Source organism: Thamnophis elegans, chromosome 8, assembly GCF_009769535.1.
Source record: "Thamnophis elegans isolate rThaEle1 chromosome 8, rThaEle1.pri, whole genome shotgun sequence".
NCBI lineage: Eukaryota > Metazoa > Chordata > Lepidosauria > Squamata > Colubridae > Thamnophis > Thamnophis elegans.
In genome coordinates this window covers 76082296-76103994 of record NC_045548.1, presented here as the reverse complement: position 1 = coordinate 76103994, position 21699 = coordinate 76082296, and the positions used below count along the sequence as shown (strand labels likewise).

At 37.5% G+C, this 21699-nt stretch overlaps 1 protein-coding gene across 10 annotated transcripts in view; it reads left to right on the top strand.

Annotated features, from left to right (window-relative positions):
• Positions 1 to 21699, top strand: part of PTK2 (protein tyrosine kinase 2) — a 205806-nt gene that overhangs the window by 46025 nt on the left and 138082 nt on the right. For 6 of the 10 annotated variants that reach the window (XM_032222562.1, XM_032222556.1, XM_032222559.1 and 3 more), the window contains one exon: positions 7342 to 7368. The exons of 1 other annotated variant lie outside the window; for it this stretch is intronic. Coding sequence is in view for 3 of the 9 variants with exons in the window: in XM_032222555.1 (XP_032078446.1) it covers positions 7342 to 7368 (27 nt within the window). In the remaining 6 variants the exon portion in view is untranslated. Of the gene's footprint in view, positions 1 to 861; positions 872 to 7341; positions 7369 to 18263; positions 18859 to 21699 lie in introns of those variants that run through there. 3 more of the 10 variants (XM_032222561.1, XM_032222553.1, XM_032222554.1) reach the window with 3 other exon arrangements.

The window sequence follows — 21699 nt, the reverse complement described above, 5'->3', positions numbered from 1 at the left end:
TTTCTGGTTTACCAGCTTCAACCTTCAAGTGTGATAACATTTATGAAATATATTAATTGCCTTTCCATTCAAGTGCCCCAAGCAAAATATTTGATGAAGATGTGCACAGCGCTTTAACTGTTGCCCTGCAAGGTATCTGACGCTCTGTTCCTGTAGTACCTGGGAGCAGAAATAAATGCAAACCTTTTGATTAAAGTAGGAAAATTTAATTTGGGTTCTATATTCGTTGTAACAAGTATTATATATTTTTACAGATATACACATTCAAAAGCTACATTTCTTTTCTTGTCAAGAGGTACCCCGTCAAATAAAGAGACTATTAATACTAGTCCTTGAAGTTAAAAAATGTTATGCAATATTGAGAAAGCCCCCAGTGTCGTTATGTTAATGCATGTAAATTGATTAATCTGCCCAGGACATTTAGGGGAAGATACACTTCAACTGTTTAAACATGGACATGCATTAATAGTGCTATGCTGGATAGGTTCATTCATAAGCACACCCGTTATATATTAGTTTTGAAAATGTAATTGTTGTCAGTGCTCTTTAGTTTTTGACCTTTGCAAATACTTCACAATTTTCTGAAGATCAGGAACTAAGATTTAGAAATTCCCGCAAGCAGTTAGATTATTGAGACAGTTGACAAATTCAGCCACACCAGGAATGAATTTGGTTTGACAGCAGTCTCTGGAATTTGTAATGAATTGAGAGCACTTCTTTTAAGATGGAAAGGGGAGCATTGTCGCCAGAGGGGTGTGTTTGTGCGTGTTTGTGACAACCACTGGCGAGACTATTTAAAGAAGCAAATTATCTACTGCATTATTTCTCCACGTTTTGAAAAGCAGTTTCTACACTATCTTTTCTTTTTAAAGTCCCATAATATTTTAAATGTTCTTATTGACTATGCTTTTTATGAAGCCTGTTACCAGGGGTGGGTTGCAGGCGGTACGCCCCGCTATGGGCGTACCAGAGCCTGCCTGGAGCACCGGATACTGTTCCGGTATGGTGCTCTGGAGGGCCCACCCGCCTGCTCAAGCTCCTTACCTGTCCTTTAAAACTTTTGGTGTTTCCGCGCATGGTGCATACAGCGCCTGCACGATGCTCCGCAAGCAGCTGGAGCATCACGGAGGCTTGCGGAGGCATCGCTGGAAGATACGATGCATGTGAGACATGAGCGTGTGCTGCGCGCATTCATGTGGAGGACGCCGGGCCCTGTTGTAACCATACCGGTTGCAATGAGATCCGGAACCCACCACTGCCTGTTACCCTTTACTAATTTCAACATTCCAACTATTGCTTTAGATTTTTCTCCTTTTTGAACTTTGATATACAATGATGCCATGGATGGTTAGATCACAATGTGATTTTTCCTTTCTTCTTCCAAGAATAAAATTCACGAATTTAAGTTCAAAGATAGATATCTTTCTTTTTTGACTGACATCCCTCCCGTAAAAGAGAAGTGAACAAAATAATGTTGCCATTGGTGATACTGCCCTTCTCTATGTCCAATTAACCAGGACTGTAGAAGGATCTTTCTGGGCAGTTTTTCTATCTTGAACTCAGATGTAGCATGATAGGCATTAAGAAACACTGAATAATCCCTGTCTCCCTTTTGAATGTTGCTGTTAACTGATTGACAACAGAAATATGAGTAATCCTGCCTAGAGCCCGTCTACCTTTTGGGACCATTAGTGGTAGATAAGTTCAAAGCAAAGTCATTATTTTACAGAACACAGTGAAACAGCTCCCAAGTTGTGTTATTTGTTTTATTGTTGCTGCAGAAGGGGAAAAAGATGTTTGAAAGAAGGACAAAGCAGATTCATTCTGCACCAGAATGAAATTACTTGGCTGAAACTGTTTACTAAAGCATTAAATTATATTGAATCAGTATTATGCCAGCTTTGTAGGTGTCATAATTAGGACCAGTTTGATTTGAATCAAAGTGGTCTTACATCAAAATTAAAACCACTGTACAGGAAGAACTCAGTGTTGCTTACAAGTCAGGAAGAACATTTTACTAAGGTGGGTGAGAATTCCCCATCACTCAAAAGAATCAGATTTCCTTTTAAAAGGCTAAGTAGATGGGGTTGTTTTATAGACAGAAACACCTCATCCACAGTTCAATATTCCAAAATGGAGTTACATAAAACATTGCTGCCCAATGGCTGAAATATTTTTAAATTAATCAGAACTGACAGGGGTCAAAATATGTACGACATGTCAACTAAGTCACAGTGGCTACTGTGAAATGTTTGCTTTTCTACAACTTGAAATTGATTATTTCTATTGAGAGGCATTTTTATAGGTCCCGGGTACTTGAAAACATTCCTGCCTTTTATCTCTGAGGCCTTTTCCTATTGGACAGTATATTCCCTTTGGGTTTTAGATTCTAGCCCGTAGTAGAGATATGTTTGGCAAGATCACTAATATATATAGTAGGAGCTCTTTCTTGCAGCCAAGACTCTGGTGTCCAGAGTCTTTAGCAGCAACTTAATTTAAAGATGTTAATTGTTCTCATATTCATGATCTGTATATTGGTTTGCCTTCTTATTTACTCAAATGAGGTTTCTGCGAAGTCACAGGAGCTGTGTGGTTGTTTTATCTGGCTTTTTGGCAAGCCCATGTCTGCAGTAAATTGAGTTCTTTCATACTCAGATGTTCAAAGAAATGTTTGCTTTTGAAAGCAAGGATTGTTTGAAAAAAACATTGTAAGGTGAATCCAGTTCAGATCACCATCTTGTGTAAATTAGCCATGTGCTTTCCAGTGCCAGTCTTGAAGTTTGAGTAATTGGCATTCTTTCTTGCCAATGCATGGGTTGATGGAGGAATGATGGAAAGACCATAATTTGGATAATTTTCCATTTTTAAAAGATCTTCCGATACTATTGCAGTTTATTTCACAAATTGCTTCAGCGTTTCTTGAGCTCTGTGATACACTGAAACTCGGGGGAGCTTTGTCAAAAATATACTTGCAGATTGCTCTGCCTCTCTGCGGTTCAGAGTCTGGGGCCTTTGTACTTTGTCATAAGCATTGTCTTTGATGTATCTGGATGTATGTTAAACCACTGATCCATTTCAAAGATAAACCGAGGATGTCATGTAGTACAAACAAGACTGTGTTCACGGATGATTGGATATTTCGTGTCATAGAAACAGGTCCTTTTATAGCTAGCTAGAAACAGTTGTAGGTCATTGAGGCCACTGTTTGTTCTTTGGCAGCACATTCAGAATCTCAGCAAGCCCTGGAAATATTGTGATACCTTTTCCTATTGGGTCGTAGTACTCATGAATACCTTACGGGGTTTCTGTTGGCTGTGTAAATACGTTTCCTATTATTTCTTATTTTTAAGTTAGAGTTGATGCATTGCATCTTATGCAAAACATGAGAAGTGTTAACTCATACTTCATGCAATGCCTTTCCTCCCCATCTTTAGTTATAATTGTATTTTATTAAAATTTTAATGTGATTCCCCTATCTGTCTGTCTGTGTATCTATCATCTAGTTATCTAGATATTTATCATTTCATTTGAAAGATGTAAGCTGCCCAGAGTCATCTTGCAAGCAAGATGAACTGCAAACAAATTTAATAAAAATGAATACATTCTGAACAAATATTTAGTAAATGTGAACCCCACCAAAATTCATGAAGATGCCTGTTTTTCAGCGAATAAGATATTGATTATAGTTGTATTTACATATGCCTTCTCATCCCCTTCAGATTTAAAGGTGTTTTTAAACTAACATTTTAATCTGAATTATTTATTGAATTGTATTACTTGGAGTAATTCAGTTGCTTAATCTTCAAGTAATCAAGCAACAATTACTTCTTTTTTTGTAAATTTTTATTTTATTTTATAACATAAAAATTCAATTTTTAGTTAAACAGTGTTTTGTCTGGGTATAAATGTTTTTAGGAAATAATAAAGTGTTTACAACAATATTCTTTATATTGGTATTAGTTCAATAATAATAATAATAATAATAATAATAATAATAATCCACAAACTGCATGAAGGCAAAAATTCAACATGCTACCACCAACAGCAAATGTCGTATCTGTAATGAGAAAGACGAGACAGTCAACCACTTGATCAGTGGGTGCAGCAAAATTTCACAAACTGACTACCTGCAGCGCCATGACCGCATTGCTAAGATCATTCACTGGAAATTGTGCCAAAAGTTTGGATTTGAGTACAGCAAAAACCACTGGGAACATTAGGTTCAGAAGGTTTTAGAGAATGAGAAAGTCAAGATCTTGTGGGACTTCAGAAAATGAACAAAAAACGGCTGTTTTTGCGTCTTTCCCAGTCCCTAGGAGCACTCTACAAGCCTCCCAAAGCTCTGCATGCCTCCAACCCCCCCCCCCTTTTTTTTTGTGCAAAAAATGAGGCATGCAGAGAGTTTTGGAAGCCTGCAGAGTGCAAAAACTTTTTTTAAAAATTTATCTCTTCAAAATCATGGTGCATTTTATACTCCGGTGCATCTTATAGTCCGAAAAATACAGTATGTGACAATGGGGATGCTGCAATGGCTGTAAGATTGGAAAAATGATCATATCACTTTTTTCAGTGCCATTGTAACTTCGAATGGTTACTAAATGAACTGTTGTAAGTCAAGGACTACCTCTAATATCATTGGTGGTATGTTTTTACATATATTGAAAATCTTTGGGAACTTTCTTTTTTATGTCTATTTTATATCCCTAGTTACCAGTTTGATCTTTTTTGATCATTTTAAATTTCATAATTTTTACCACTTGGAAATGATAGTTAAAATAAAATTAAACACAATATTTGATGTAAAGATCTGAGCTAGTGTGTTGTATAAAAAATAATAATCTGAAATAATCTGGAGGCTATTTTCTTAATAAGCCTACATGCATGTTGTACTTGAAATCTGTTGCCAAAGGCGATTTTAGGCCTTTCCTTTTTGAGTTCTGTCTGCCTGACTGTTTCTTATTCCCTTACTAGCATTTCTCTCAATCTGTTAGCTTGTCTAGTTAGTAAGCAGATGGCTTACTGAGCCTTTTTTTCCCTTTTTATTCTCAGACTTTCTATTTTGTCTCCTGGAACAAACTGTTGCCATACCGCATGGTCTTTTGACATCCTTATATCCAAATTCTTTCCTTTAAGAGTTCATAGAACCTAAGAGTATGAAGATAAATTCGTGTGCTTCTGTCATGCTTCTCCTGAGTTGCGGACAGTTACATGTTACGGGTGACTCAGAGAGAATTGAACACTGCCTCTTTGTTCATGCCAGGCCAGACCCAACTTTTTTGTTTGATTATTATCTACAGCCTGCAAGCTACATAAAATATGCATTCACACTACAGAGAATATGATTACTGTATTAAATTATAAGAATTGGATTTATCAATGTATACTGATGACTGGAAGTGTGAGAATCATGAAGATACTTAAGCAAATGATGAAAAAGAAAGACTGAAACGATTACACCCGAATGACCATATATGGACAGGCAGGTTCTAAAAATTTAAGAAGTTTTCAAAGGCTTATTTGTGGGCTTAAAATAGAGGTAACAGAAATATATGGATCATTGCCTGATGTATTGAAGCAAGGAAACAATTTAATACCACCTTATTGTATTATGATAATTTTTAGTGTTTATTGTAGACTTTCTACTGTACCAGCTGACTGTTATCACCACAACTATTCCAACTGCGTGTTCTTCAGATATTTGGGCTCTGCAGCTTCCAGATTTCCCTGACGTGGTCAGAAATTCAGGAAGTTGTAATCTGAGTGCATAGTTTAACTAATCTTTGATATGCTGTAGGACACAGGATACAGTCAAAAGAATGACGATATTAATGAGAGCCCAATAAAACAATAGTGTTTTACTTTTCCAAATGTATTGCTGATTGCCAGAGTTTAACAATTGGCATGAGAATGAATTCAGTTTAAAAAAAAATAGAAGAAAAATATTTTTAAGAGTGTTTGACTTCTGCCATATCTCACCTTTCACAGAAATTCATAACATTATTTTTAGTAAATACACCACAATTACATTTTGCAGTTTTTAATCGTAAGTAAATTTTCATTACACATATTTCAAATTGAGTTAGAAATATGCTGTAAAGTGTTGAGAGTAATTTTTTCGCCATTGTTTAAATTTTTCCCAAGTTTTACCACATGACACATTGATTTATAAGCCTAACCGAACACATGTATTATAATTTCTTGTTTATGTGAGCTATTTCTGCTGTTTGTTCTTTCTGTACTTTTTTTTGGTATACTGAACGTATTTGGAAGTTAGCAATAGGAATCCATGCTGCTCTGGTGAAATCCATATGGTTGTTGGAACTTACAGAATAGTAAGCTCATTTAAGAAAAAAAATCTGATTTAGTATTTTCCTGAAGCCCATCAATAAAGAACCAAAGTCCTGTCTAATTTGGCTACTATCCCTTTTTTATTTTATTTTATTTAGCAACCTAGTATCTTAAGTATGGTGACAACTAAGATAACCCAGTATCTCTGGACCATCAATTCAGATAATTATTAAACAGGGCCTTAAAATCAGTTTGCAACCATGATTTATTATTATAGCACATTTAACACTTACAAATATATATTGTTTAACTGAATAATAACAATTATGGCATCTGCCTATTCAAGCCTCTGTGAAGGATTTAGTAAATGGATAAAAATGCTAAATCCAGTCTAAATCTGGTTGGGTGTATGACTAACCATAATAATAATAGCCCATATAGCTATAACTCAAGGCAGCCAATATACCTAATATTCCTCCCTCCTATTTTTCCCGCTACAAAAATTCTGTCAGGTGGATTGGATTGATAAATAGTCACTGGCCAGTTTGATTTGGTAATGGAGTTGACAAGTTATTTTTATGCATTTTATACATTTAGACTGCTATGATTTTGATTTATTGTCCAATTGTTATATAGATATCTATATGCTATTTTTTATAATAAGCAAAAAATGAAGATGAAAATATTTAAATATTTCAGAGATTAATGTTTAACTATATACTATATTTATTTTTTAGTATTTTTTCATAATATGTGAAATTAATATGACATATTGATCATGCATCTCATAAGCACAGTTAAATATGAGCATATGGAAGGGATAGAAATTAAGTTGGCATGTATCTTAATTCCTAAATACTGTTTTGAAATATATAATAATCACAACCTTAACTAAATTGATTGTTAACCCAACATGTAAAACTTGATAATTGGGATATGAGAGTGTTCAAGAAAAATTATACTATTTCCAATTTTCAAATTGCATCATAAGGTGAAAAGATACAGTACAATGAATACTGATTAAACTGATTTATTTTATTATTACTATTACAGATCTTTCCAGGCTTTCCTTTTCGGCAGGTAAGTTTTTAAAAAATAATTTGTACTTCCAGTAAACGGCTCTTTGTTATTTGATAGGTATCAAATATAATAGTATATTTATACATATAGAATATTGTAATCCAGGTAGAAAGCTTTTCCTTTTTTTTCTTTTGTTTTAGGCAGGAAGTAAGCAAAGTTGTGGTTGAATCAATATGATTAAAAAATAATTTGCTTTTTGGCAGTGTTAATAATTTCCTAGGAGATAATCTATTTAAGACAGTTTCATATTTTTCATGTCTTTTAAAGTTGAAATTATAATAGGAATTATCAAATAATCCTGTTTTCTTTTCTTCTGCTTTTTAAGTGTCAAGTTATGATGCCAGGAGTGGAATTTATTATGTTTACATTGTGTTTTAGGATTTTGATTTTGCCATTTGTGATACATATCAAACTGAATATACAGTGTGTGTGTCTATATGTGTATCAACTAACATTGTGCAATAAATTATCTGACAAAAATAGTGTCGTTTTGATAAATTAAAATTGAGTTCCTTAAAGCCATCAGGGTATTTTGGATAGCTACATTCTAGATTCGAACAACATAACTGCATTTGTATTATGTAGCCAGATTAAAAGTAGTTTCTGCCATTCTAAACCATAAACCATAACTTGTTTTTCATGAAATAAACAAGCTCTTTTAGTGACTTTTTGTACTATCTAATCCAGTTTATACTTGATAAGTATCTCTTAATAGATTCATGAAAATTCAAAATATTCTCAGAAAGTAATTTCAAGGATAGTCTAAAATTCAGATTTTACTTAGATTATTTGTCCTAACTGCACCGCCTGAAGAGCCAGGCAGTAACTACTTGATGTTCTCTTTTAATTCTCCTGTGCCTATTTATCTAGCTTTTACTGAACATTTCTTTTCTTTCTGTTCTATGTGGTTAAAAAGGATTTTATCTGTGCTCCTTGGTCATAGAAGGGAGTTGACAATTGGATTAAGTATAGATTCCCTTTTCTTGCAGTTGCTGTCTGACAGTGGTAATCCTGAACTTCTCCTCTCGCCTTTGATTTCATAGTTGAACCTTTTTGTAGGAATGATGGAGTGTGTGCCATCAAACACATTATGTGATTAGGTAGTTTGTTAAAACCGTCACATAAGGGAGCTGGCCTACATTTCTCTAATCTCTGTCACAGCTTTGATGTTTTTGCCGCTTACTTTGCTCTTACTTTTTAATTGAGGCCATGAATATGTGACTTGACGATTTGAGAGTGCAAATCACTGGGGCTTGTCAAGCCAAGTTGCTCAAATTCTATTCCTCTAGAGGTAAATTTGAAGTATCTCGTCATTGTATAAATGCCCCCCCCCCCCCAAATTAGGCCAGTTTAGCATGTAGTCCTCCAGCGAGGGAGTGGAGAGATTTTTTTTAATTGGATGTACAGCTCAGTTTCAGCGTATGAGCTGAATGCTCAAGAATGGATTAATCAGAGTAATGTCACAGGTGATTTTATTTCTGCCATCACCATAGAAGACAGATTTTTAAGGTGTTGCACCTTTTCATTTCTCAACTTGCTTTCCATAATTATGGAATGTATAGCAGAATGATTGAAAAGTTATTTTTATACACCACTCTGACACACACACACACACACACACACAATTGTATGTCTTCGAAAAACTCACCAAAAGTGATTTTCACCACTCTGTGAAATGAGTCAGAGCATGAGAAATGGTTTTTGCTGCTATTATAAAGGTTGCATGGTGTCATTAGATTTGATTCACTTTTGTGCCCTGTCACAGTTATGAATTTTGCATGGGGAAGTGTTACAGAAAGGGTGAATATATGTTAGGAGATCCCACTATTTCTGTCACAGTTGCTTTAGCCACAGGAGTGATAATACTCCAACTTTGAACCTGACCAGAAAAAATAATATTTACAACAGCATTTAACTGTTGTCTTAATTAATGTGAGGAAAAGAAATCTAAGGGTGTAAATATTTAAACCTAGATGATATTTTCTCGGAAATAAAGATTACATAATAAGAGGTAGTGATGGGTGCTGTCCAAAACAGCTGTTTATCCATGGTAAAATGTCTACCATAGGAAAATGTAATTGTGCCCTTATTGATTTATAAAGCATTTTGAAAGCATGCAAACGCAAGTAGATAAATAGGTACCACTTCAATGGGAAGGTAACAGCCTTTCATGCATCTTGGCAATCGTCATGCTGGCCACACGACCATGGAAAATCTTCAGATACCGCTGGCACCCTCGGCTAGGCAACAGTGATGAGCACTGACTTCTAGAGCCATACATGACTGGACAGGGGAAACTGTACTTTTACCTTTATACAGATGTGGTGGAAGGAAACTGGTTTTATAAGGATAAAAAAATGTAGAGAGGCATAGCAAATGGAAGTGAGAAGTGAAGTAACTACATTTTACTTTATTTCCTTTTTGTTCCCTAATCTCATGGATTTAATTCCCTTTCCTTTCTATTCCTTCCCTTGTTTCTGAATTCTACATAACAATATTTACCGCAAAAGGGAATAAAGGTAGTCCTTGTTGAATGACAACTTGTTCAGGGTCCTTTTGAAATTACAAGACTGCTGAACGAGGGGTGCTTAGGATGGGTACTTGTACTTATGGCTCTAGCGGCATCCCTTTAGTCACATGTTTGCAGTTTGGGTGCTTGGCAATCATCTTTCAGTTACGATGTTGCAGTGCCCCATGGTCACATGATCACCAAAACTTCACTGCTGGCTTCCAACAAACAAGTCAGTGGGGAAATGTTGCCGATGGTAATCACGTGACCATGGAACATTGCAACTCCATGGGATTCATCTAACAATGGCAATTGGGACTGCTGCTAATGCATATAAGTCAATGTGATCATGTGATGTCAGTCTTTACAATGGCATTGCTTAGTGATGTAGGTTTTGGTCCCAGTTACCACCGTTAATGAGGACTGCCTACGGTATACCTACTGCCCACTTTTGTATCTCTGTTAGTAGTAAATTTTTCTAACCGCCCACCGATTCCACAGTAATGGTGATTTATAAAGTAGGGAAGTCAATTAGATTAAAAAAAGGAAAGCTGGAACGCCCACAAGTGGGCGGTAGGGACCAGGTTGACTACCACTGGCCCTACGGTATGATAGGTGTGCATAAATGTGTATGCATAAAGATAATGCTGTAAGTCAGTGGTTTTTCTAAGCTACATATCTGCAAGCATATTAAAAACACCAGGCTTCAGTATAGGAAGTGGCCTGGGACTAAAGACTTCAACCCACCCGAATTGTATGAATGTTGTGTTTTTAACGATGTACTGTCTTATGTGTTTAATTTGTATGTCCTCCCTTCCTTTTGAACTGTAAGCCGCCCTGAGTCCCCCCAGGGAAAAGGGCGGCATATAAATAAAACTACCTACCTACCTAAACTACCTTTTATTACTTCCAAGAATGTTCTTTCTTTTTGTTTCTCAAGTTGTGGAGAGTTTACGATGTTTCCACAAATTATTAAAAACTGAAAAACCTCAGGTGTTTGTATAAATGATCTCTAATGCTAGATTCAAGGGACAGCCTTTTAGTTGTTCCCTTTTTATCGAAAGATTAATTAATGAATGAGAGGTAGGATTTTTGTATCTCTCCAAATGGCTGAGAGGAATTGAAGCATAGTATATCTACAGTAGATGCATGTTTGAGAAGGCTGCTATATTAAAACCAGGAAGCTCTTAAGTGCTCCTTTTGGTCCAGCCAATATTAATTATTCACACAAAACAGATTCTTTTTTCTTTATTACCACAAAACCAGAGTGTTGTTTTTGGAACAGTCAAATACACACATTGGCATTTTATCTGTTGCTTTTTTTCAATTTAAAGAGATATCCTTTATTTAAAGAAAAGCAGACTTCTCAATTCTTTGTGCTTCAGTTTTTGATTCATCACAAACATTTATGCAGGAGTTTTTATTGGAACATACAGTTTGGTCAAAACGATGCCACAAATGGATCTCAAAATTGTTTTGTGTGTGCCTGCAGACCTCTGCTTTATTCATAGATTGTGAAGATGATTTCATTCATTAATAGATTTTAATGTTTTATATACTTTTCCAGCAAGTTCTGTATTAAGCTTAATTTATGAAGACTTAAATATAAACAGCCTTCCTTCCCTCTGGCTATTTTCTTGCATTCTTTGGTAAAGAAACACAAGATGAGAGAATATATGAGCTACTGTAAGGATGACAGTATGCTCTCTTCTCCTTTTCAAGGGCTTTGAAACTCCTCAAAAGGAGCTTGACACAAAATAATCTCATTCACTCCTCTTAATTCTGGGGGCCAGAGACTAATAAAGCAGAACAGATGTCATCCATCTGTGGCACATCTGTCTTCTGTTTTATGCCAATGTGTAAATTATAATTCCATGGTAGTCTGTGATTGACTAAAGTTAAATGCTATAATAATAAATATTACAATATAATGTTTCCAGTAGGAGGACATGGAAATTTAAGGTTCATCACACAGAAAACTGTGTCCTGGCTGCTTTGTTCACAGATGGGTTAGGGGAAACTGTTGATTTTATTCATTTATTTTTTTAAGTCAAACATATTTGCCTTTACTGTGGCATGAAAGAATAGAATTTAACTGATACAAAATCCATTAAAAGTAATATACGACATCTAGGGTAGAGCAGTAAAAAAAAAAATTGTAAGCAAACCAAAGTCTAACCCTTTGAATTAGTTGAAGTGATAGGAAACAATGAAAATAATATTGTCAAGTAATATGTAGATTAGTGAAATACCACAGAAGTTCAACACAATTGTGTTTGTTTTCTAAAAGGGATTTTTTTTTGAAATGTTGTAAAAATGTAGCTGAAAGAGAAATAAAGGTACAAATTACCTAAAACCAACCTACCTACCTACCTACCTACCTACCTACCTACCTACCTTCCTTCCTTCCTTCCTTCCTTCCATCCATCCATCCATCCATCCATCCATCCATCCATCCATCTTTGCTACAAAGGTGCCAACTGTTTTTAAAGAATGCCATATGATTTAATTAGTACTTGATTGGTCCATTGGATTCAAGGTTGTCCAACTCTAAGAAGACTAGGTGGCTTAGAGGATTTAATTTAAAAAAAACTTTATAATTTTCTTTATAAAAATGAGATTAGATATTAACTTACTAATATCTAGAAATAAGAACTACAAAGGGAAACTCAATCTATGGGAAAAGAAGGGCAACCCAATTGTAAGGGATGTAATCAGTGGAAATATTGTTAAAATCAAAGAACAGTAAGACAATTAAATTTTAAATAATCAGAAGAAAAAAAGCTAGAAAGGTATTTGGAATAGGAGGACAGGAAAAATTTGAAAGAAAGCTTTTTTGATTATGCAGAATATTTTAATATTGGTTCTATTTTTATAGTATAAATCTTAGAAAGATTTTGAAATACTCTTAAGACTAGAAGATAGCAAATGGATGCAAATTCTTATGAATAGGTTTTAGCCTTCATACTGGTACCATATTGGACTTCATACTTCCGCTGTTTCATTTGAATTTAATATGGCCATAAAATGTATTAAGCTTCCCAGATATAAAATAAAAAACAGGACATCGGATTAAACTAAAACCATACATTAATAAACCTCTCTGTGTTACTATTAGCTATTACGCTAATGGTTATTTGAAGTACTTTGAACATAGAAATTGCAGGAAAAATTAGCATCTAATTTCTACAATAACATGAGTGACATTGTAGTATCTCTGTTTCTAATAATGTTTATCCTGCTGGCTTTTTAAATTACTCTAAGAAGTTTAAATGGAAGCTGGTTCATGAATAGGAATGAATGAAATAGTAAAATCACACTTTATTTTGCCAAAAAGCCTGCCACACAGAAAGTATTTCAGCAGAAAGCCTTTAACAGTTTTTTTTTTAAACCACCAGAAAGAAACTCCCAGAGACAATTGCATAAAGTATTACCCGGCTGATAGCTTTGCTACTCCTGTGTAAAAATTATTTAGGCAACAGTAATCTTTTGAAAGCAGATAAGATGTTAAGCAAGTTGGTATCCTTAGGAGATGTGGTTGTTCCTATTTCTCCCTCTTTCTGATGCTGCTTGTGTTGGCTAGTGGATTTGGAGCAAACATGGCTGGGGAATAAGATAGTCCTCGACTTACAACAGTTCATTTAGGGACTGTTCAAGGTTACAACGGCATTGAAAAAAGTGACTTATGACCATTTTTCACTCTTACGACTATTGTAGCATCCCCATGGCCATGTGATCAAAGTTCAGATGCTTGACAACTGACTCACATTTATGACAGCTGCAGGGTCCCAGGGTCAAGAGATCAACTTTTGCAACCTTCTGGCAAGCGAATCATATTCACTTAACAACCGTGTTACTAATTTAACAACTGCGGTGATTTACTTAACAAATTTCTCACTTAACATAAATTTTTGACTCAATTGTGGTCGTAACTTGAGGATTACCTGTACATCATGTGACTTTGGTTCTGGCTGATCAGAGATAGCTGCCATTTTGTTGTGTATACCCTCTGTCACAATATTTTTAATCTCTGTATCTTACTGTTAGCTGTTTAGGCTCAGACAGTTGGTAAATAAATAAGTAAATAAATAAGATCTTGGTTGAGAAATAGCACCCTAGATGAACTGTATGGTTGAATCAGATAATGGTCTTTGTGGTGAATGAGCATTGAATTTAGATTAAAAGCAATCTTTTTTTTAATTGTTTAAAATTTGCCAGTTATGATGGATTAAATTTGTACTAAAATGACTGTTTAAACTGGTATGATATAACATGCCTGAACTGAATTTGTAACTTCCAATAATAAATTGTGATTTTTTTCTTTCAGCTTCAGTAGTACTGATTTATTTAGCTTGGCATACTTAACCACAGACAGATCAAATTTAGCAATAAACATGCATTGGATTCATGGAGTCAATAAACATCCATTGTTCCATAATGGAAAAAAATGGGGGAAAAAACCACCCAAATTGCTAAGCTTACTATAATAAATATTAAAGCTAAGCATACAAGGGTGTTTCCTGCAAGTTAACAAACTAATGTTGGTATGTTCATTTTTAATGAAACATATAAGTAATAATACATCTTCTATATCTCAGAAATCAAATACTTTTCCAACATTTAATTTACAACGGACATCTTTTTCCTCTTCATTGTTAGCCAGTTTCACACAGCAGCTGGGGAAGAAAATTCCACTGGGAGGCCATGATATTTATGTTTATTATACCATAAACACTGGGCTTCTGCCAAGATGCACCTGCTGTAGCTCTTAATTGTGTTGAATGTAAAACAAATAAAAATGTCTATGACCCATTTTTAAATATTCACTGCTGAATATATATATATATATATATATATATATATTATATATATATAGTCATCTGAGTCCATTGCAGCCCTGAGTTTTTCAAGTTCTGATTTTTGTGTGTGTGCTATAAGTAGTTGGTTGCTGCCGCACCATCTGTTAATGATTCTGCTTGGCGAAGATACTTCACCTCAGGGGCTGGTTGCTGAGAAGAATTCGGAATCCAGAATGATTCGGAAAAGTAATTGGGCGTCTACCTCAATTCAGCCCGGTATAGTTGGTAATTCTGAGGTAGCAGCTGTTCCCCTGAGCATGTGAAGCATTCACAAACATTCCTTTCAGAAGCTGATGAGATTTTAAAAAGCCCCCAAAATAAGAGATTATAGGAATTTCATGATCTAACACTGCTAATAAATAGAAGTGGGATGACGTTTCAGTGCTTTGCTTAATTCAACTGCATATTGTATGCAGGGCATGATTAAATTTTGCAATTGTTCAGACGTTTCCTGATTGGATTATCAGGCGTTCTGTTACAGGTATAACCAGAGTTACATGTAAAACATTGGAATTGCAAGTATATTTTAAAATGAGATTATGGCCTAATTCAGACTGCTGTCAGGTCATCCCTAGTCCCATCTTTTCTCTAGACTAGCCATACCCAGTCCCTGCAACTATTGTTCTACTTACAGTTAATTTAAAATAATATTTCATGGAGATGGATGGAATTTAATATCATAAATTTACCAGTTCAAATTAAAATTAGCTCTTGTTTCTTTGGGCTTTTTTGTGCACCGTGAACTAAGATACTTCGGACTTGAGGCAGACTAAGGTTTAAGGAATCGTCATGTGTTTTATACCTGGAGAGTACATTCTTAAATGTTTTAGATATTAGATTTTAGATATAGAAAAAAATGATTTCCTCAGACTGTTGTGCAGTTTGGTTACCTTGAATATGTTCAGGGATCTCACTTGCCCCCAACCTTTTGGGTACCAGGGACCGGTTCCGTGGAGAAAGGCTTTTCTGTGGACCATAGGGAACATGGTTTTGTGTGCTGCCTGCATCCCGCGGATGGCGCTTCACTTGTTTGCAGTGGCTCAGTTTCTGGCATGCTGTGGCCTGGTGCCAGTTCATGAACGGGGGTTGGGGACCCCTGTTCTAGGGCTTCGTTTGTAAGTGTGCCAGCCAGTGCTGGAAAGCTAACAAAAGTAAGCGAACAAGGGTATTGTGAGTCATGTCACCATCATTCTGGCAAATTGATGTTTTATATCCGGCCTCCCATTGCTTCTTTCTTTCTTTCTTTCTTTCTTTCTTTCTTTCTTTCTTTCTTTCTTTCTTTCTTTCTTTCTTTCTTTCTTTCTTTCTTTCTTTCTCCCTCCCTCCCTCCCTCCCTCCCTCCCTCCCTCCCTCCCTCCTTCCTTCCTTCCTTCCTTCCTTCCCTCCCCTCCCCTCCCTCAACTGTGATTCTGGGTGACTAATGCCTTCGGTGTTGAGTCATGCGTGCCATATGATCACGGAGACATCTTCAGACAGCACTGGCTCTTTGGCTTTGAAACGGAGATGATGAGCACTGCCCCCTAGGATCGGAAACGACTAGCACATATGTGCAAGGGGAACCTTTACTTACCTTTAACAAGGCATAAAAAAAATTAGCAAAAATACAGGAAACAGGCAGCTCTCCCCTCCCCTAGTATGGGAATCATTTTGTGAGAGTGCCCACAATCTTCAATATTAAAAACTTTGGCATGCTATTTCTGGAAACTCATTGTGAGTGTAATTATTTGTTAGAAATAAACACTGTTCCTAGAGAGAAGGAAAGAAGGCAATCCTAGTCTAATTGAAACACAAACAAAATAAAAAGAGCTTTGCTTCTGAAAAACGTAGGGAACCTAGCCCTTTACGGTACTGGTAAATTAATAATACGGAAGTGTTATTGAGCGAGAGTCTTAGTTTGCAAACAGTAAGTGATCTCAAGATTTGACCTGCAGCTGATTTTTGTTTTTGTTACTTCTACCTTGCCTACATCTTTCTCATCTATTTCAATTGTCCTGCATACGGTTATTTATATTCTGACTTTCCCTCAACTGAAAGATAGCAGCAGCCATTGAATGCTTCCTGGAGAAATATTGAGGACAAACTGAATGTATACATAGATATTAAATAGAAGCTGTTATTGGCTGCTTCTGGTTTGAAACCACATGGTTGATTGAAGCTAAATAAATGATCATTAATTAAATAAAACAATCTGTTGTGCATTACCAACAATTTTAACTTACCTGGAAAGCAGTGCTAACTTATTTTGAGCAAGAAACAGAATGGTTAACTGTAATATCTCTGTAATAAACATATTGTAGAGAAAATGCTTTGGGTGCCTAGAAAAGAAAGCTGTTTGAATTCCTCCATTATTAGAATACTTTTTAATAGGAATAAACTTGATTTTGTGAATCAAGTTCCGATTTGTGTATTCATAGATAATTTAGATAACCCTGAGGGAATGCGGTGGCTGAGGGGATGCGGTGGTCAGTGGCTAAAACGCTGAGCTTATCAATCAGAAGGTTGGCAGTTTAGCGGTTTGAATACCTAACTCTGCGTAATGGAGTGAGTTCCCGTTACTTGTCCCAGCTTCTGCCAACCTAGAAGTTCGAAAGCACATAGAAATTGCAAGTAGAAAAATAGGAACCACCTTGGTGGGAAGGTAACAGTGTTCTGTGCACCTTAGCCATTTAGTCATGCCAGCCACATGACCACGGAGACGTCTTTGGACAGCGCTGGCTCTTCGGCTTTGAAACGGAGACGATTACCACCCCCTAGAGTCGGGAACGACTAGCACATAAGCGTGAGGGGAACCTTTACCTTACCTTTACCTAGATAATTTAGCCGTAGTATTCTGCAATCCTATACTCATCCTAAAGAAAATGAAATAATCTTTATTCTCCACGCAAATAACATGTATGTTTTGACTTCAATAGGTTTTAAACAAAGGTTGCACTTAAAGAAAAGAAAAGATAGGATATTTAAACAAAAATGTCACCCCATCTTCCATGCACTTACTTTCTTATTGCATATATTTTGTCGAATTAAAAAAAAAACACCACTGCTTTCTTATATTTCTGTAAATCTAAAAATATTTTGAAATAACTACATAGTCTAATACAACTCCCAGAACTCCTGGGAGAGGATGACTGTCTGGAGAATTCTGGGAGTTGAAGTCCGCAGGTCTTAAAGTTGCCCAGGTTGAACACCCCTGGTCTAATGCTTAGAAAGGAATGTAGTTTGTAATTTAATCATTTTTAAATGAACTCCAGTTAGACAGTCTTCCCGTGTTTATTGTAGACTTCTCTCCACATTCCTATCAGCAAATCGTTTTTTCTTTCTTTCTTGCCAATCTTTTTCTTTCTTTCTTCCTTTCTTTCTCTTCTTTTTTGACTTACCGTCTGTCCTCCGGTAAGTTGGTCAGGAGCCAGAGGCACTGATTTAAAAGTGAGTGGTTCCGGGGGCAGCTCCGGCAGCTCCAGGAAACCCGGGTCAGTTTTAGAATCTGCTGTCAGTTTTGTAAACAGGAGGCTGCTGAGTGAATTGAACAGAAGGGTGAGATTAGCATATTAATAAGGCTGTTGCTAATCGCTTACCCTCCCCCTTTCCTCCTCCCTTCAGTCCCCCTCCCCTCCCTCCAATGAATCTAGGAATAGAGACACTGGCAGTCACATTGCGGCTGGTTGGTCGCCTTCCTTCTGCCTGCTTGTCTAGGGAAAAAGGTGGCCTCGCCTTGAAACAATCGAAGCAGGAGAAGACCCTTGAAATGGAAAGACTATAAGCGCCTTGCTGCCCGATCGCCAAGGGAGGGGCTCGCTGCTGGAGAGGGGGAGTGAGGGTCTTTTCAGTTTTGGCTTACACCTCTGCACCAAAGTGAAGAAAAGGGACTAACCGGGATTCCTCCTGCTGCCGCAGCCACCGCCACCAAGCCCTTTCAAGTGGCAGACTTCCCAGCCCTCCCCCAGGAGTCAATACTACTGGAGAGAGCTGAATTGGATCATTGTAACGCCGGAGCCTGGCACGACCCCTGCACAATTGTGTGTATGTGGCTCTTGGATTTGTCAGGGCAGCAGGCCCGGAAACAAGCAGGTGTTACGTATATGGAGAGGAGCGGCTGTAGCCCATTTCCAATATGCTGGGCTAAAGGTACCTGAACTTCAAGATTTTATACATGTTTTCTGATTCTGCGTTCATTTCCCCATTGTTTTTGTGCTTGTGTGATCCGAAGTTGGTGCTCTTGATAGGAGAATGGGCATGAAATTGCAAACAAAGGGGCTATATAATCTGGCCATGTCATATATATTTTTCCCCCACTCACCTTATGATTAGAAACATTTTTTCTGTCTTCAGCGTAGAGAGCCAATGAATGGGAATTATTGTTCACTTCATGACTTCATTAAGAAAACAACCCTGATTCACCTAATGGATTTTCCATATATTTCAATATCCTTTAATAAAGACTTTTTAAATTATATTTGGGGGCAGGCTTTGCAAACTACTTGACTCGAAAGTTGGCGAGTAGGTTGTAGTTGGTGCAGAATGAACTGCATGGCTGCCTCTGAAGAGGAATAAACCTGAGACTTGCTTTTCACCGAGGACAGAATGATCAAAGCTGACTTGAAACTGAAGTGGTGCAAAAACTTGGCTGCATGCTGTTGCCCAGATATTTCTTACTGAACTTAAGATAACTAAACACTCCGTTCTATAAAAGTACATTCATGTCCTAGTTAATAGTGAAGTATCAATGTCTTGTTTCTTTTTGGGTAAATCTAAGGCAAAGATGATGGTAGCGTTAATTTTAGGCTGAAAAATAGCCGGAAGACTTCTCTGGGATGACGATCAGGTGAAGTGGGAACAGTTTGTAGTCTCCCCTCCCCCCCCCGGACAGTTGTCCAAGCATTATCTTTTCCCATGCCAACAGACAGCAAGAATATGGCAGTGCTTAGTTTGCAACATAATTGGAGGTTAACGATGAGGAAGCCCACTGAGGACCTATTTAACTCCCCAGTGTGTAATTATTCATCAAGTGTGCCCCAATGTGGTGGCGTATAAATTTAACGTATTCCAATTTTAGGTCCTGGCAGGACATTTTATAGTGGGCATCTCTCCTTCTCACTTTCTCCAAGAGCAGAGCTATAGGAAAGCGGTGATATCACTGCCCCTTGCAAGAGAGAGACCCTTCTTGGTTCCAGCCCTGACTTCCTTCAGAGGCCAGTGAGTGCCCATCAAGGCTTCCCAAGGGCTCCCGCAACCTTTTCTCTTCTGAAAGTGAGAAACTTCCCCCCTCCCCCCCCCCCCCCAAGGAAGCAATGTTAGAACTTTTCCTTGCCTTACCTTCGGGGCAAGTAGAAATAGACACAGTGGAGTATCCGGTCTCTGCTACAGGAATTAGGATTTGGACACTAAGTTCAACAGCATCATACTTGGGCAGGGATCTTGGATAGCAGTCCGAGGGACAGAACGGTCTGAGATCTGTCAGAGTTGTTTCATTTTTATCCTCTGCTTCCTCTAGGGAACTAGATCCTTGCTCCTCATCCTCTACTACTGTTTTCATAACTCTTTCTCAAAGTAGTTTAAGGTGAGAGATAATTATTTTTCCAAGGTGACTTGATGACCTAATTCTCGCTGCTTCAAATTGCTATGCCACACTGTTTCCTCAGTATTATATCATGCATTTACTGAATACTATAAGCTCATTCTCTTTCTGTGCTGGAAGAATTAGCATTTTCAGATAATCTGTTAATGCACTTTTTCCTGGATGTTTGCTGTACTTTAGAATTATCCCAATATGTACTGAGATCGTGCAGCAATCTAAAATGATGCCCAGCCTAAATATGTACTCTCAACCTCAGTAAAGTGAGACAGATTTGTTACAGGTTATGCTCAAGGAGAGCAGGCACTTAGGTGTGCTCCACGCTCAGTGCATGTCACATCTCTGTCCCATGAGCTGCACTGACTGCCAGTATGCTTCTGGGTTCAGTTCAAGGTGCTGATTCTGACCTCTAAAGACCTTCATGACATGGGGTCAGGTAATTTGAGAGACTGTCTCTCCCCAATTATATCTACCTGTCCCCCAGGTAGTTCTGGCAGAAGAGGCATGCTCTCTTGGTCTCATCTTTGGAGAAAGGCCCAGCAAACTCACCTTTTCTCTCATGGTTTTTGCTATTCAGAATATCATTCCGCCCTCAAGGAAAAAATTATCCTCAACCCTGTCACCATTTTGTAAGGTCACTGGGCCTGGGGATCAGGAGATATGATGAGTTTGCTTTTACCTTGGTTGCAATTTATATGTTTGTTGTTGTTGCTTGTTTTTTTAAAAAATGCTGTTCTTAATTATTGTCCCAAAGGTGCTTTTTCAAAAGGCAACTGGACTTTGTTTGTCCTTGAAGATGCTTCATTTCTCATCCAACAAGCTACTTCAGTTCTGGCTGAAATGGAGGAGGGAGGGATTTATATTTCTTATAGTCATCTGGTTGTTACAGAGGGAGAGGAATACGACACCGTCTATCTCCTATTTATGACAGTCCTTTCAGCAGTTCCAAGAAAGTTCCATACACATTTGTGCTGTTTAGGTGACTCTGAGGGCACAGATAAACCTCCAAGTCAGTGATGGCTAACCTATGGCATGCGTGCCACAGGTGGCACATGGAGCCCTCTCTGCCGGCACGTAAACCATCGCCCCAGCTCAGCTACACCACGCATGCCCGTGCACCTCCCCGTGGACAGCTGATTTCCGGGTCTCTGCCGTGCATGTGTGGTGTGGGGGGCGGGATGCATGTGGTGGTCGTGTGTGCATGCACAGGGGGGGTGGTGCCCCTCCTGTGCCTCATTTTTGGTCCCAGAAGGCTGCAGGGAGACACACAAGTTAGCCATCATTGCTCTAAGTGGCCTCATTGAGTCTCAGAAAGAGTGCTAATGACCAGATGGTTTCAAGGAATATAAATCCTTCCATCCTCCACCATTCAGTCAGAACGGAAGAAATTTCTT